We start from the raw sequence: 16,883 nt of genomic DNA, 5'->3' as shown, positions 1-16,883 counted from the left end.
GGGTTGGGTTAAATGACTCCTGCACCTCTCTGATTCAGAGGGGTTGGGTTAAATGCGAAGACACATTTCAGTTGAATGCATTCAGTTGAACAACTGAGTAGGTATCCCCCTTTGCCTTTGCCTTACCTAATGGGGATCTAAAATCAACACACTGTGTAAAAAACTCTTGCTGATCCCTGTGTGTGGATTAAATTAGGGCTTGTCCCAAATGATACTATGTTCCCTATTTAGTGCACTAGCCTACTTTTGACCAGAGCTCATAGGGTTATGCCATTGTGCACTATATAGGGAATAGGCTGCCTTTTGTGACTCATCCTATATGTTGAGATTCCTAAATATCTGCCCATTGTGTAAGTAATGAATTGATTGTGGTTCCTGTGGGATCGCTGCAGTTAAACCATTAATGTATTATGATGCCTGTTACTAGGAGGCAGAAAACACTGACCTTCATCACATGACTAACACGTGTATCATGGAGGGCCTGTATACAGACAGTTAGGAGTTGTTTATCACAAAGCCTATTTTCAGGACAGTGGTCTTGGTTGTTTTTATTGATATCACTGCATTATGTATTTGCTGTGTTAAATCTATATTTGGATTCAACAGAGTGCTACCGTGTGAGCCCTTACAAAACTGTTTTTCACTCTACTGGTCAATGCCAATTGATTTTCTGGTAACGTTTTACATGAAGATATGTACAGCTTTTGAGTAGTACTGTTAATACTGCCAGTGCAGCCTTAAGCTCAGTATTCCTTGGCAAGAGGCAAGCACACAATTTCAACTGTTTATTGTAGATATATAAACTAGAAACAAATACTGAACCGTTTCTAACCTACTTATAGAGTTAGAGTCCTTTATGATGTATACTTCATGTAAAGTCTTCCTTTCTTTTGGTGAGTTATTGTATTCTATGAATACTATTCCAGGTCCCGATGGGCCCCACCAGGTACCCCAGATGCCTTCACTAGAAGTCCATATGATTGGACCACCATATCCACCACTCTGAGAGGTCAAGGTTCAGCAGGAGTCAACACATCTGTATGGACCCAGCCACCATCCTCCCGACCACCACCAGTTCCTACCCGCCCCTGGCAACTGGCTCCTACCAGTCCCTGGCAACCGGCTCCCTCCAGTCCCTGGCAACTGGCTCCCTCCAGTCCCTGGCAACCAAGTTCAGTTCCTACCCGTCCCAGGCAACCAAGTCCAGTTCCTACCCGTCCCAGGCAACCAAGTCCAGTTCCTACCCGTCCCAGGCAACCAAGTCCAGTTCCTACCCGTCCCTGGCAACCAAGTCCAGTTCCTACCCGTTCCAGGCAACCAAGTCCAGTTCCTACCCGTCCCAGGCAACCAAGTCCAGTTCCTACCCGTCCCAGGCAACCAAGTCCAGTTCCTACCCGTCCCAGGCAACCAAGTCCAGTTCCTACCCGTCCCTGGAAACCAAGTCCAGTTCCTACCCGTTCCAGGCAACCAAGTCCAGTTCCTACCCGTCCCAGGCAACCAAGTCCAGTTCCTACCAGTCCCAGGCAACCAAGTCCAGTTCCTACCCGTCCCTGGCAACCAAGTCCAGTTCCTACCCGTCCCTGGCAACTAAGTCCAGTTCCTACCAGTTCTTGGCAACCAAGTCCAGTTCCTACCCATCCCAGGCAACCAACTCCTACCCGGCCACCATCAGTCTCTACCCATCCCTGGCAACCAGCTCCCACCCGTCCCTGGCAACCAGCGCCTACCCGGCCACTACTGCCAATTCCTACCCGGCCCTGGCAAACAGCCACTACCCGCCCTCGGCCACCACTGCCAGCTCTTACTCGTCCCTGGCAACCAGCTCCTACCCATTCCCCACCACCAGCCCCTACCCAGCCACCAACAGCTCCCATGCAGCCAACACCACCACCAGTCTGCCATGCTGCCGTCTGTCTTAACGGTGGGACCTGCCATGAGCTGCAGAGGCCCAGTGGAGCTCTGTCCTTCTACTGCGACTGCCCCCTACACTTCACTGGACGCTTCTGTGAGAAAGGTAGGTCTATGATTCTGTTACATACTATTTACACTAGGTAGCATACAAGTAGAATACAGCAGTGTATTGTCACTAAAAGTGTAACCACTTTGGTGGCATATGCTCCTAAATAAATAATTTTCTGTGCAACCTGGAATTTTTATTTGGGAACACCAGTGCGCCTAGAATTAAAATCACCCAGATAATAATTGTTGTAATGATTAAGCTTCGCTTTACCGCGGCCTCCGAGTGCCACAGAGTCCTCTCTCTCCCTCTGAGGCTGCATGCTTCCTGTTCTCTGACCACACACACCAAGCACCGCCTCCTGTCACTCAAGCAGGCAGTACACAGCTCCTCCATGCTGTTTATTCTCTCAGCATGCTGTCAATTTATCCACTCTACCAAAACAAGAACGATGCTGCTTTCCACATTACTTCTACATGTGAATCCAGATGTTTTCTATGTTATACTATTATTTTGTGTATCTTGCTCTGTGCAAAATGCTAATTAGTTAGTTACGGTAGCTAGCGTGTGCCTAGCATAAAGCTAATCGCAAACTAGCTAAATGCCATTTAGCTAAATGCTCTAGCTGGGGCAAAGCAAACGTTAGATCTAATACAGGCTGGTACCAGTAGTGATCAGCATATTGTTTGTTCTATGGCATGTTCTGAATCAGGTAGCCTATTATTTAAAATATTTGTCAAAATATAACATCTCTATTAAAATGTGATTAGGGTCCCCTGGGAAACACTGACAAACACTTTGGTTTTTACCCTGTCATAACTCCTACCTGGCTTTTTCATGTGTTTTCATGCCAAACAACACCAACCATAGAATTACAATGATCATTATATTAAGAGGATTCAAACTGTTTGCCCCAGTGTTTTGATCTATATCGCAAGTCAAATCACAATTAGATTTGTTTGCCCATATCGCCCTAACAACCTGGTAGCTTAAATGGTACCAGTAAATGCAAACGTTTGGTGGGACAGAAAGAAAGAACAACTGATATTTTCTTCCTGAAAGGAACATGTATTTTTTTCTTCATGAGATGTGCTTAAAAATGAATTAGGATTCACATAGGCCCAATGTAGACTATGTCTCAATCAATTAAAAATTATGTGGTGCTCCTACATTTTTAAGATAGGAGAACCAGTCCTACAAATTAAAAAGTACGTGTTGCTCCTAACTTTTTGAAGATAGGAGAACCAGTGCTACCAATGAAACGTGATAATTCCGAGCCCTTTGTATTGGGCATGCTTTCTATGTGGTATGCTACTGTACTAGTATGGACATTTATCTGGGTTCCTCTGTGAGAAAGGTAGGCTTCTAATACCCTTTTCACACTATCATGCCACTCAAACCGTAGGCATTCTGTGTTTACTCTAATATCTTCCTTTCACATTGTCCATTCCTGCACCAAAAATGGTTATTCGGTTGTTCCCATAGGAGAACCCTTTGACAAACCCATTTTGGTTCCAGGTTGAACCCTTTGGGTTCCATGTAGAACCCTTTCCACAGAGGGTTTTACATGGAACCCAAAAGAGTACTATCTGGAACCAAAAAGTGTTAGCTTATGGGCTACAGCCACAGAACCCTTTTGGAAGCCTTTTTTGTAAGAGTGAACAGGTCTCTCTGATCTTCCCTGGCTAGCACACATACTGGCTACTGACTAGAGCTGTCTACTGTCTTACTACACATACTGGCTACTGACTAGAGCTGTCTACTGTCTTACTACACATACTGGCTACTGACTAGAGCTGTCTACTGTCTTACTACACATACTGGCTACTGACTAGAGCTGTCTACTGTTTTACTACACATACTGGCTACTGACTAGAGCTGTCTACTGTCTTACTACACATACTGGCTACTGACTAGAGCTGTCTACTGTCTTACTACACATACTGGCTACTGACTAGAGCTGTCTACTGTCTTACTACACATACTGGCTACTGACTAGAGTTGTCTACTGTCTTACTACACATACTGGCTACTGACTAGAGCTGTCTACTGTCTTACTACACATACTGACTAGAGCTGTCTACTGTCTTACTACACATACTGGCTACTGACTAGAGCTGTCTACTGTCTTACTACACATACTGGCTACTGACTAGAGCTGTCTACTGTCTTACTACACATACTGACTAGAGCTGTCTACTGTCTTACTACACATACTGGCTACTGACTAGAGCTGTCTACTGTCTTACTACACATACTGGCTACTGACTAGAGCTGTCTACTGTCTTACTACACATACTGGCTACTGACTAGAGCTGTCTACTGTCTTACTACACATACTGGCTACTGACTAGAGTTGTCTACTGTCTTACTACACATACTGGCTACTGACTAGAGCTGTCTACTGTCTTACTACACATACTGACTAGAGCTGTCTACTGTCTTACTACACATACTGGCTACTGACTAGAGCTGTCTACTGTCTTACTACACATACTGGCTACTGACTAGAGCTGTCTACTGTCTTACTACACATACTGACTAGAGCTGTCTACTGTCTTACTACACATACTGGCTACTGACTAGAGCTGTCTACTGTCTTACTACACATACTGGTAACTGACTAGAGCTGTCTACTGTCTTACTACACATACTGGCTACTGACTAGAGCTGTCTACTGTCTTACTACACATACTGGCTACTGACTAGAGCTGTCTACTGTCTTACTACACATACTGGTTACTGACTAGAGCTGTCTACTGTCTTACTACACATACTGGCTACTGACTAGAGCCACTGTCCTATGAGCAGGGTTGGGTCAATACCATTTACATTTCAGTCAATTCAAAAAGTTCCCTGACATTCCAGTTCTCTTTAATGCTTTTCCATGAGGAAAAATTGGAATTGGAATTTGGTTTACTTTCTGTATTGACTCGAATTGAAATGGAATTGACCCCAATGCTGCATCCGAGGCATATAAACATGCTAGGGTATGGAGTAGGGTTAGTACTATAGAAATGTAATTACTAGAACGGTACGCCACATTCAAGTCAACATGTACACATGCTAGGGTACTGAGTAGAGTTAGTACTATAGAAATGTAATTACTAGAACAGTACGCCACATTCAAGTCAACATGTACACATGCTAGGGTATTGAGTAGGGTTAGTACTATAGAAATGTAATTACTAGAACGGTACGCCACATTCAAGTCAACATGTGCACATGCTAGGGTATTGAGTAGGGTTAGTACTATAGAAATGTAATTACTAGAACGGTACGCCACATTCAAGTCAACATGTACACATGCTAGGGTACTGAGTAGGGTTAGTACTATAGAAATGTAATTACTAGAACGGTACGTCACATTCAAGTCAACATGTACACATGCTAGGGTACTGAGTAGGGTTAGTACTATAGAAATGTAATTACTAGAACGGTACGTCACATTCAAGTCAACATGTACACATGCTAGGGTACTGAGTAGGGTTAGTACTATAGAAATGTAATTACTAGAACAGTACGCCACATTCAAGTCAACATGTACACATGCTAGGGTATTGAGTAGGGTTAGTACTATAGAAATGTAATTACTAGAACGGTACGCCACATTCAAGTCAACATGTGCACATGCTAGGGTACTGAGTAGGGTTAGTACTATAGAAATGTAATTACTAGAACGGTACGTCACATTCAAGTCAAGATGTACACATGCTAGGGTACTGAGTAGGGTTAGTACTATAGAAATGTAATTACTAGAACGGTACGTCACATTCAAGTCAAGATGTACACATGCTAGGGTATTGAGTAGGGTTAGTACTATAGAAATGTAATTACTAGAACGGTACGCCACATTCAAGTCAACATGTACACATGCTAGGGTATTGAGTAGGGTTAGTACTATAGAAATATAATTACTAGAACGGTACGCCACATTCAAGTCAACATTTCTGTCACTTGTGGACCGGCAGCCGTATTGACTATACCCATGAGGGGGCTTATGGGTAATCCCAAGGTAATAGAGTGACGCCGAGACTCTGATTTTTCACTTTCAAATGTCTTTCAAACAAACACAAATGATTGCACTGTTAAACAAACCATACAACTCTATGCACAAGACCCACTTTTAACAATTTCCTCTGAAAATCTACTTGAAGAACAGTGCAGATGAAAAGTTTGGTAACAGAATGACGGTTTGTGCTGTTGGTGCCCTCATTCTATTACCAAACTTTGCATATGCGCTTGGTTACCGTGGAATTGCCCTTATCCATTCTAGTAATAATTATATTTCTATGGCTTCTGAGGCTCACAGCCCACTGACCCTGTGGTTAGTAGGTATTAAACACATGCTGGGGTTGACTGGGGCTCCCACTGACCCTGTGGTTAGTAGGTATAAAACACATGCTGGGGTTGACTGGGGCTCCCACTGACCCTGTGGTTAGTAGGTATTAAACACATGCTGGGGTTGACTGGGGCTCCCACTGACCCTGTGGTTAGTAGGTATAAAACACATGCTGGGGTTGACTGGGGCTCCCACTGACCCTGTGGTTAGTAGGTATAAAACACATGCTGGGGTTGACTGGGGCTCCCACTGACCCTGTGGTTAGTAGGTATAAAACACATGCTGGGGTTGACTGGGGCTCCCACTGACCCTGTGGTTAGTAGGTATACAACACATGCTGGGGTTGACTGGGGCTCCCACTGACCCTGTGGTTAGTAGGTATACAACACATGCTGGGGTTGACTGGGGCTCCCACTGACCCTGTGGTTAGTAGGTATTAAACACATGCTGGGGTTGACTGGGGCTCCCACTGACCCTGTGGTTAGTAGGTATAAAACACATGCTGGGGTTGACTGGGGCTCCCACTGACCCTGTGGTTAGTAGGTATTAAACACATGCTGGGGTTGACTGGGGCTCCCACTGACCCTGTGGTTAGTAGGTATAAAACACATGCTGGGGTTGACTGGGGCTCCCACTGACCCTGTGGTTAGTAGGTATAAAACACATGCTGGGGTTGACTGGGGCTCCCACTGACCCTGTGGTTAGTAGGTATAAAACACATGCTGGGGTTGACTGGGGCTCCCACTGACCCTGTGGTTAGTAGGTATTAAACACATGCTGGGGTTGACTGGGGCTCCCACTGACCCTGTGGTTAGTAGGTATAAAACACATGCTGGGGTTGACTGGGGCTCCCACTGACCCTGTGGTTAGTAGGTATTAAACACATGCTGGGGTTGACTGGGGCTCCCACTGACCCTGTGGTTAGTAGGTATTAAACACATGCTGGGGTTGACTGGGGCTCCCACTGACCCTGTGGTTAGTAGGTATAAAACACATGCTGGGGTTGACTGGGGCTCCCACTGACCCTGTGGTTAGTAGGTATTAAACACATGCTGGGGTTGACTGGGGCTCCCACTGACCCTGTGGTTAGTAGGTATACAACACATGCTGGGGTTGACTGGGGCTCCCACTGACCCTGTGGTTAGTAGGTATTAAACACATGCTGGGGTTGACTGGAGCTCCCACTGACCCTGTGGTTAGTAGGTATAAAACACATGCTGGGGTTGACTGGAGCTCCTACTGACCCTGTGGTTAGTAGGTATAAAACACATGCTGGGGTTGACTGGAGCTCCCACTGACCCTGTGGTTAGTAGGTATAAAACACATGCTGGGGTTGACTGGGGCTCCCACTGACCCTGTGGTTAGTAGGTATTAAACACATGCTGGGGTTGACTGGGGCTCCCACTGACCCTGTGGTTAGTAGGTATAAAACACATGCTGGGGTTGACTGGAGCTCCCACTGACCCTGTGGTTAGTAGGTATAAAACACATGCTGGGGTTGACTGGGGCTCCCACTGACCCTGTGGTTAGTAGGTATTAAACACATGCTGGGGTTGACTGGGGCTCCCACTGACCCTGTGGTTAGTAGGTATTAAACACATGCTGGGGTTGACTGGGGCTCCCACTGACCCTGTGGTTAGTAGGTATAAAACACATGCTGGGGTTGACTGGGGCTCCCACTGACCCTGTGGTTAGTAGGTATAAAACACATGCTGGGGTTGACTGGAGCTCCTACTGACCCTGTGGTTAGTAGGTATAAAACACATGCTGGGGTTGACTGGGACTCCCACTGACCCTGTGGACTAAATACTGATCACAACTAAATAGAGATCACACCAAAAAACCTATCTCGACTAAATACTGATCTCGACTAAATACTGATCTCGACTAAATACTGATCTCGATTAAATACTGATCACACCTAAAAACCTATCTCGACTAAATACTGATCTCGACTAAATACTGATCTCGACTAAATACTGATCACAACTAAATACTGATCACAACTAAATACTGATCACGACTAAATACATTTTGAATCAGTTAAACATGTGCCACATTAGAGATACATCATTAAATATGTCTAATATAATGTTATAATCTGTATCATAAGATATTGTAAATGTAATAACGTGTTATACCTGTTGGCAAAGTGTTGCCACAATGTGTTGTTAGATGGCCAGGGATCACTTGAAAAATAGATGTTCATCTCAATGTGTCTCTGTGTGTTAGATGGCCAGGGATCACTTGAAAAAGAGATGTTAATCTCAATGTGTCTCTGTGTGTTAGATGGCCAGGGATCACTTTAAAAAGAGATGTTAATCTCAATGTGTCTCTGTGTGTTGTTAGATGGCCAGGGATCACTTGAAAAAGAGATGTTAATCTCAATGTGTCTCTGTGTGTTAAATGGCCAGGGATCACTTGAAAAAGAGATGTTAATCTCAATGTGTCTCTGTGTGTTAAATGGCCAGGGATCACTTGAAAAAGAGATGTTAATCTCAATGTGTCTCTGTGTGTTAGATGGCCAGGGATCACTTGAAAAAGAGATGTTAATCTCAATGTTTCTCTGTGTGTTGTTAGATGGCCAGGGATCACTTGAAAAAGAGATGTTAATCTCAATGTGTCTCTGTGTGTTAGATGGTCAGGGATCACTTGAAAAAGTGATGTTAATCTCAATGTGTATTTGTGTCTCTGTGTGTTAGATGGCCAGGGATCACTTGAAAAAGTGATGTTAATCTCAATGTGTCTTTGTGTCTCTGTGTGTTAGATGGCCAGGGATCACTTGAAAAAGTGATGTTAATCTCAATGTGTCTTTGTGTCTCTGTGTGTTAGATGGCCAGGGATCACTTGAAAAAGAGATGTTAATCTCAATGTGTCTCTGTGTGTTAGATGGCCAGGGATCACTTGAAAAAGAGATGTTCATCTCAATGTGTCTCTGTGTGTTGTTAGATGGCCAGGGATCACTTGAAAAAGAGATGTTCATCTCAATGTGTCTCTGTGTGTAAGATGGCCAGGGATCACTTGAAAAAGAGATGTTAATCTCAATGTGTCTCTGTGTGTTAGATGGCCAGGGATCACTTGAAAAAGAGATGTTCATCTCAATGTGTCTTTTCTGGTTAAATAAAGGACAAATAAAAGATATGCTTTACTGCAAGACCGTTGTATCCAGATTAAGGGCTGTGATATTCCTGATGTTCATCCTGATGTTATCCTCTATTGTGCTAACAGCCTTTTCATTGTATTCCTATCTTCTACATCAGCTGATTGAACACGTTGTCCTACTGGTGTCAATAAGTCAATGTTCAGCTGCTGAGCTAATTTGCTGAGTCATAAGTTAATGTATCTCTATCGATGCGAGATCAGACATTTTGGCGCATATGGGCTGTGTCTGAAATAGCACCCTATGCACTCTATACAGTGCACTACTTTTGACCAGGGCGCATAGGGCTCTGGTCAGAAATAGCGCACTATATAGGGAATAGGGTGCCATTTCAGACAGTCATGCACTGACTTGAATTCATTAATCATCCTAGATATTTCTTTTTCTCATTCCTTTGGTACCAAATAAAACTGAGTATCATTGCACTTTGAGCAAGAGTATTTGGAATTAATTATTGTTCTCTCAAGACCATACCAGTTTATAATTTTATGAATATAAATTATTCTAAATATCTAACCACATCTTTTCAAAAACAGAGATTTAATTAATTTTTAATTTTTGTTCCTATTTTTGTATTAAAATTGAAAACATGAATTTTATACATGAGTGAAGCCGAGTGAAGTTGTCATGTTCTTTTTGCAACTTTATAGAATGGATGTAAAACCAATTATTAATGGATGTTAGATGGTAATGGATGTTAGATGGTAATGGATGTTAGATGGTAATGGATGTTATATAGTAATGGATGTTAGATGGTAATGGATGTTAGATGGTAATGGATGTTAGATGGTAAAGGATATTAGATGGTAAAGGATATTAGATGGTAAAGGATATTAGATGGTAATGGATGTTAGATGGTAATGGATGTTAGATGGTAATGGATGTTAGATGGTAATGGATGTTATATAGTAATGGATGTTATATAGCAAAGGATGTTATATAGTAAAGGAATGGATGTAAAACCAATTATTAATGGATGTTAGATGGTAATGGATATTAGATGGTAATGGATGTTATATAGTAATGGATGGTATATAGTAAAGGAATGGATGTTAGATGGTAATGGATGTTATATAGTAATGGATTTTATATAGTAAAGGAATGGATGTTAGATGGTAGATGGTAATGGATGTTATATAGTAATGGATATTATATGGTAATGGATGTTAGATGGTAATGGATGTTATATAGTAATGGATGTTATATAGTAAAGGAATGGATGTTAGATGGTAATGGATGTTATATAGTAAAGGATGTTAGATGGGAATGGATGTTAGATGGTAATGGATGTTATATAGTAAAGGATGTTATATAGTAAAGGAATGGATGTTAGATGGTAATGGATGTTAGATGGTAATGGATGTTAGATGGTAATGGATGTTATATAGTAAAGGAATGGATGTTAGATGGTAATGGATGTTAGATGGTAATGGATGGTAGATGGTAATGGATGTTATATAGTAATGGATGTTATATAGTAAAGGAATGGATGTTAGATGGTAATGGATGTTATATAGTAAAGGATGTTAGATGGGAATGGATGTTAGATGGTAATGGATGTTATATAGTAAAGGATGTTATATAGTAAAGGAATGGATGTTAGATGGTAATGGATGTTAGATGGTAATGGATGTTAGATGGTAATGGATGTTATATAGTAAAGGATGTTGGATGGTAATGGATGTTATATAGTAAAGGATTTTAGATGGTAAAGGATGTTATATGGTAAAGGATGTTAGATGGTAATGGATGTTAGATGGTAATGGATGTTAGATGGGAATGGATGTTATATAGTAAAGGATTTTAGATGGTAAAGGATGTTAGATGGTAATGGATGTTAGATGGTAATGGATGTTATATAGTAAAGGATGTTAGATGGTAATGGATGTTAGATGGTAATGGATGTTATATGGTAAAGAATGTTATATAGTAAAGGAATGGATGTTAGATAGTAATGGACGGTAGATGGTAATGGATGTTAGATGGTAAAGAATGTTATATAGTAAAGGAATGGATGTTAGATGGTAATGGATGTTAGATGGTAATGGATGGTAGATGGTAATGGATGTTATATAGTAATGGATGTTATATAGTAAAGGAATGGATGTTAGATGGTAATGGATGGTAGATGGTAATGGATGTTATATAGTAATGGATGTTATATAGTAAAGGAATTGATGTTAGATGGTAATGGATGGTAGATGGTAATGGATGTTATATAGTAATGGATGTTATATAGTAAAGGAATGGATGTTAGATGGTAATGGATGTTATATAGTAAAGGAATGGATGTTAGATGGTAATGGATGTTAGATGGTAATGGATGTTAGATGGTAATGGATGTTAGATGGTAATGGATGGTAGATGGTAATGGATGTTATATAGTAATGGATGTTATATAGTAAAGGAATTGATGTTAGATGGTAATGGATGTTAGATGGTAATGGATGGTAGATGGTAATGGATGGTAGATGGTAATGGATGTTATATAGTAATGGATGTTATATAGTAAAGGAATGGATGTTAGATGTAATGGATGTTAGATGGTAATGGATGTTAGATGGTAAAGAATGTTATATAGTAAAGGAATGGATGTTAGATGGTAATGGATGTTAGATGGTAATGGATGTTAGATGGTAATGGATGTTATATAGTACAGCAATGGATGTTAGATTAAAGGTATAAATAATAAAAAAAGAGTGCCTGAAAGGTCAGAATGTTCATTTTGCAGAGATCAATAACTGTCTTCAGGTGACAAACTGATTAGGTTTCTGTGTTATCAGGGAGACATATGAGGTGCAGGTTATCTGCTAGAGTGCAGGGCCCATATTCATAAAGCATCTCTGAGTAGGAGTGCTGATCTAGGATCAGTTCTGCCTTTTAGATAATAATAAGTAAGATTACATGGACAGGGGGGACCTGATCCTAGATCAGCACTCCTTCTCTGAAACACTTTATGAATACGGGTGACAGTAATTGACTGGGTGACTTTTATCTCACACTCATCAGACTCACTCATAACACACACACACACACACACACACACACACACACACACACACACACACACACACACACACACACACACACAAGGTGACAGTAGTTATGTGGGATGTGGCTGTTCAAACCAGTCATATGAGTCAGTTGTAGGAGCAGACAGTCAGAACCGTGCACTAGGCCTATCTATCAGTATAGGCAGGTCAGCTACCAGACAGACAGTCAGAACCGTGCACTAGGCCTATCTATCAGTATAGGCAGGTCAGACACCAGACAGACAGTCAGAACTGTGCACTAGGCCTATCTATCAGTATAGGCAGGTCAGACCCCAGACAGACAGTCAGAACTGTGCACTAGGCCTATCTATCAGTATAGGCAGGTCAGACACCAGACAGACAGTCAGAACCGTGCACTAGGCCTATCTATCAGTATAGGTCATCCCCCAGACATCCTATCTATCGGCAATCAAAAACGGTATCTCACAATGCAATGCTGTATCTTGAAATTTCTTGGCTTGCAATGTCTCGCAACTTCGGGTAAAGCAGGGCCTATCATCAATGAATAGGCTAGGACATTCTACAAGAAACCGACCGAAGACAGTACAACAGACCAAAGACTGCAGGCAGGCCAGCACGAGGGAGAGAGAAGAGGTGCAGGCAGGCCAGCACGAGGGAGAGAGAAGAGGTGCAGGCAGGCCAGCACGAGGAAGAGAGAAGCGGTGCAGGCAGGCCAGCACAAGGGAGAGAGAAGAGGTGCAGGCAGGCCAGCACAAGGAAGAGAGAAGCGGTGCAGGCAGGCCAGCACGAGGGAGAGAGAAGAGGTGCAGGCAGGCCAGCGCGAGGAAGAGAGAAAAGGGGGCAGGCAGGCAGGCAAGCACGAGGATGAGAGAAGAGGGGGCAGGCAGGCCAGCGCGAGGGAGAGAGAAGAGGGGGCAGGCAGGCCAGCACGAGGGAGAGAGAAGAGGGGTGCAGGCAGGCCAGCGAGAGGGAATGTCTTGGTAATCTGTATCTCGCAATTTCTTTTCTTGCATGCCTCGCAAGTTCCCCAAAGTAGCCTAAAGTCGGGTGTACACTATGAGATGTTGAGATCAGAGACAAAATCCCCAAGTCATTGGCTACTCACCGACGTTTAATGTCAACTGATCTGTGTGCTACCTATCCCATCCTTAAGCAGGCCCAGACGGCCCAATATTTTCAAACAATTTTGATTTCATCAGCACAAAATCTGCAATGATCTTGTAGTGTGAGATGTGCAACTACAAGATTTCAGAACGGTGATCAGCAATAGCCAATGAGATCTCGACTAGTAGCGATGACTACTACTAGGATGCTTTTGTACTTGCCAAAGTGTTAAATTGTTACAGCTCTGACAAGCTCTTTACACACAATGTTATTCAACTCAAAATGTATTGGCTAGATACTTCAACTCTGTATATGTCAAGCATGAATGTCTGACTGAAAACATTTTTGAGGCTGCTTTGAGCCACAGCTTGTCGTAGCTACGTTAAATCTGATCACATCATCACATCATTGTTTTAGTGAGACAGCGTGGTATGGAGAATCCTCAAGACCAAGTGAAGAATCTTGTCTGTGCCACATTGTTTCTTCTGCGCACCACGACGTTGGCAAGACAACAAACTCCTGGAAAGACGGTCATTTAATGTGAGAGGCTTAGCAGTGTTACTGTTTTATAAGTCGTGTGGTGTCCGCCCGGGCCTTTATAGCCTACCATCTAGTTAGCAACTTTGATGGGGGTAGGGGCCACAAACAATCTGCTCGCGAGGCTGCATACCCAAATCCACACCCCCCCATCAAAATGTTTTGCTGTTTTACAGGGTGTAGAGAAATGTTTGCAGTTTTTAATATGACATCTGAGTGAGACTAACAAACAAAATCAATAGGGGACCCCCGGCCCGTAATTCATGATACCATGATAACAACAAGTTTAGATAGCTGACCTCTGACTTAGCAATCTAAAGAATGTTAGCTGAACCTGGGCTAATTGACTGACTATTAGTGACTGAGCCGAGGGCTTTCAAAAGGGGGGGCTTCCCGCGGGCCACCAGTTGCCATCCCTGAGTTAGGCTATAACAAGGAAAATAATATGTTTTATGATAACTGCACTGTGATTAAAATTTTGTGGGGTGAAAAACAATGTTTCTCATTTAGGGATTTTTCTTAACATTAAGGATCCCAACTTTGTTTAAATGTTTTAGTCAGAATTTAGATGTGGCAGTTTAAACAGTGGCACTACTGGATACAGTCATTTCAGTTCACTGTTGTCACTGTGTTGTTAGATAACTGCCTAGCAACATGTTCCTTTTTCACTTCCTTCATTTCACTTTAATTTAAACTGATCTCTAAAAATATAGCTCATAGTGGTGCAAAACTTTACATCCTCTCAGCGCAAAATACTGGGATAAACAGCAAGGGAATAGCCTACATTGCATAAGACTGGTGGGGAATCATTAAGTGATGTGATGACACTGTGACCTTTTCTCCAAACCAGCCAGGAATGAACTATTTATGCAGTGGATAAGCCTTCTACGTTGACACCTGAAATCACATTGAATGTGTCGCTAAACACTGTTCAAAGTAGTGACACAACCTGTAGTCCCTCTCTGTCTCAACTAAAACCCTGTACTAGGTCTGTTTGTGTACCCTTCCACCCTCTTTTGACACCTTCGCTGTGCGTTCTCAGATGTTGTTAGTCTCTCTATCTGCCTCAGCAAAGCAACAGAGTCTCCTATATTATCTCCAGGGCTGCAATGGGCTAGCTCATTTATAGCCTATATTACAGCCCCATCTGTCCCATGGGAAAGAAATACCAAATTATCACCCAGAACCTTAAAGGAATTTCCTTGAGTGTTTAATATTAGTATGCAGCCTACCCCCCCGCTATATGTGTGCAAAATCTCTCTGCACGGCCCTAATGTATTTTATATACATAACTTGACCTATACTAATGAGTGAGATGTGCTTGGTGACAAATTTGTTTATAATATTGATTCAGCAGAGCTAGCTAGCTGGTAGACAGAAATAGAGGCATCTAATATTGATTCAGCAGAGCTAGCTAGCTGGTAGATGGAAATAGAGGCTTCTAATATTGATTCACCATAGCTAGCTAGCTGGTAGATGGAAATAGAGGCTTCTAATATTGTTTCACCATAGCTAGCTAGCTGGTAGACGGAAATAGAGGCGTCTAATATTGATTCACCAGAGCTAGCTAGCTGGTAGACGGAAATAGAAGCATCTAATATTGATTCACCATAGCTAGCTAGCTGGTAGACGGAAATAGAGGCATCTAATATTGATTCAGCAGAGCTAGCTAGCTGGTAGACGGAAATAGAGGTGTCTCCAGAGAATAAAAAGGAAGTACTAGATGAACTCTTAACCTGGATGTATTTTAGCGTATCACAACATGTCAAAAGTAGTACCGTGTATTTGGTAATTTACTCTCATATGCACTGAGTATACAAAACATTAGGTACACCTGCTCTTTCCATGACATAGACTGACCAGGTGAATCCAGGTGAGCGGGAAGCACTGGAGTCAACATGGGCCAGCATCCCTGTGGAAAGATTTTGACACCTTGCAGTCCATACCCCGATGAATTAAGGCTGTTCTGAGGGCAAAAAGGGGGTGCAACTCAATATTAGGAAGGTGCTGGGTCACAGTGGAGAAGGGTTCTTACAATAGCTAAAAATGTCATACAGGAATATTCAAATTAAATTATATTCAAAAATCTCATATTATTTTGTGATACAGTACCTTTACCGTGGTCCTAAGAGGAAAGGTTTATTATCTTCCTTATAAATGAACAGTCGATAACATCAACATACACTCTTAGAGAAAAAAGGCTAAATGTTTCCGAAAAGGTTCTTCAGCTGACCCCATTGGTCGGAGAACCCTTTCTGGCACCAAAAGGGTTCTTCAATGGGTTCTCTTATGGGGACAGCTGAATAACTTTTTTAGGTTCTAGAGAGCACCTTTTTTTTCTAAGATTGACGAAAACAATTTGTAATGAAAGAATAATAATCAACTAAACAACAATGAGATCCATTCACTTGTTCTCCTGGAGTTTGTTTTCCCAGACGTCCATTAATGACGCTCTATAGCCTATACCACGGTTCATCACACTCGTAACGCCGCCCTCCCCTAAACACCAGCGCCCCATTCCCTATATAGTGGACTACTTTTGACCAGAGCCAATGGGCTATCCCATAGTGCTTCAGTCCAAAGTAGTGCACTATGTAGGTAATGGGTTGCCATTTGGGACGCATCCCAGCGCTGGCATGCTGCACTATTTTATGCTGAGTTAAACAGATTGGTATAGAGTTGAAAGGCATCCCAGTCCCAGCGTATTAACCACGGTGCAATCTCATGTGACGCACTGAGCACTCTGCTAGTGATGGGCTTCGCTAGTCA

At 42.4% G+C, this 16,883-nt stretch overlaps 1 protein-coding gene across 1 annotated transcript in view; it reads left to right on the top strand.

Annotated features, from left to right (window-relative positions):
• Nucleotides 1-932: 932 nt before the first annotated feature.
• The window catches only part of LOC118966043 (adhesive plaque matrix protein-like), a 28,123-nt gene continuing 12,172 nt past the window's right edge, over nt 933-16,883 (top strand). Inside the window, exon 1 of the mRNA XM_036987970.1 lies at nt 933-2,014. Within this exon, the coding sequence (XP_036843865.1) occupies nt 1,041-1,919 (879 nt within the window). The 5' untranslated portion in view covers nt 933-1,040 and the 3' untranslated portion in view covers nt 1,920-2,014. The remainder of the gene's footprint in view (nt 2,015-16,883) is intronic.

Source organism: Oncorhynchus mykiss, chromosome 1, assembly GCF_013265735.2.
Source record: "Oncorhynchus mykiss isolate Arlee chromosome 1, USDA_OmykA_1.1, whole genome shotgun sequence".
Lineage (NCBI taxonomy): Eukaryota > Metazoa > Chordata > Actinopteri > Salmoniformes > Salmonidae > Oncorhynchus > Oncorhynchus mykiss.
This window is presented reverse-complemented; position numbering and strand designations above follow the sequence as displayed.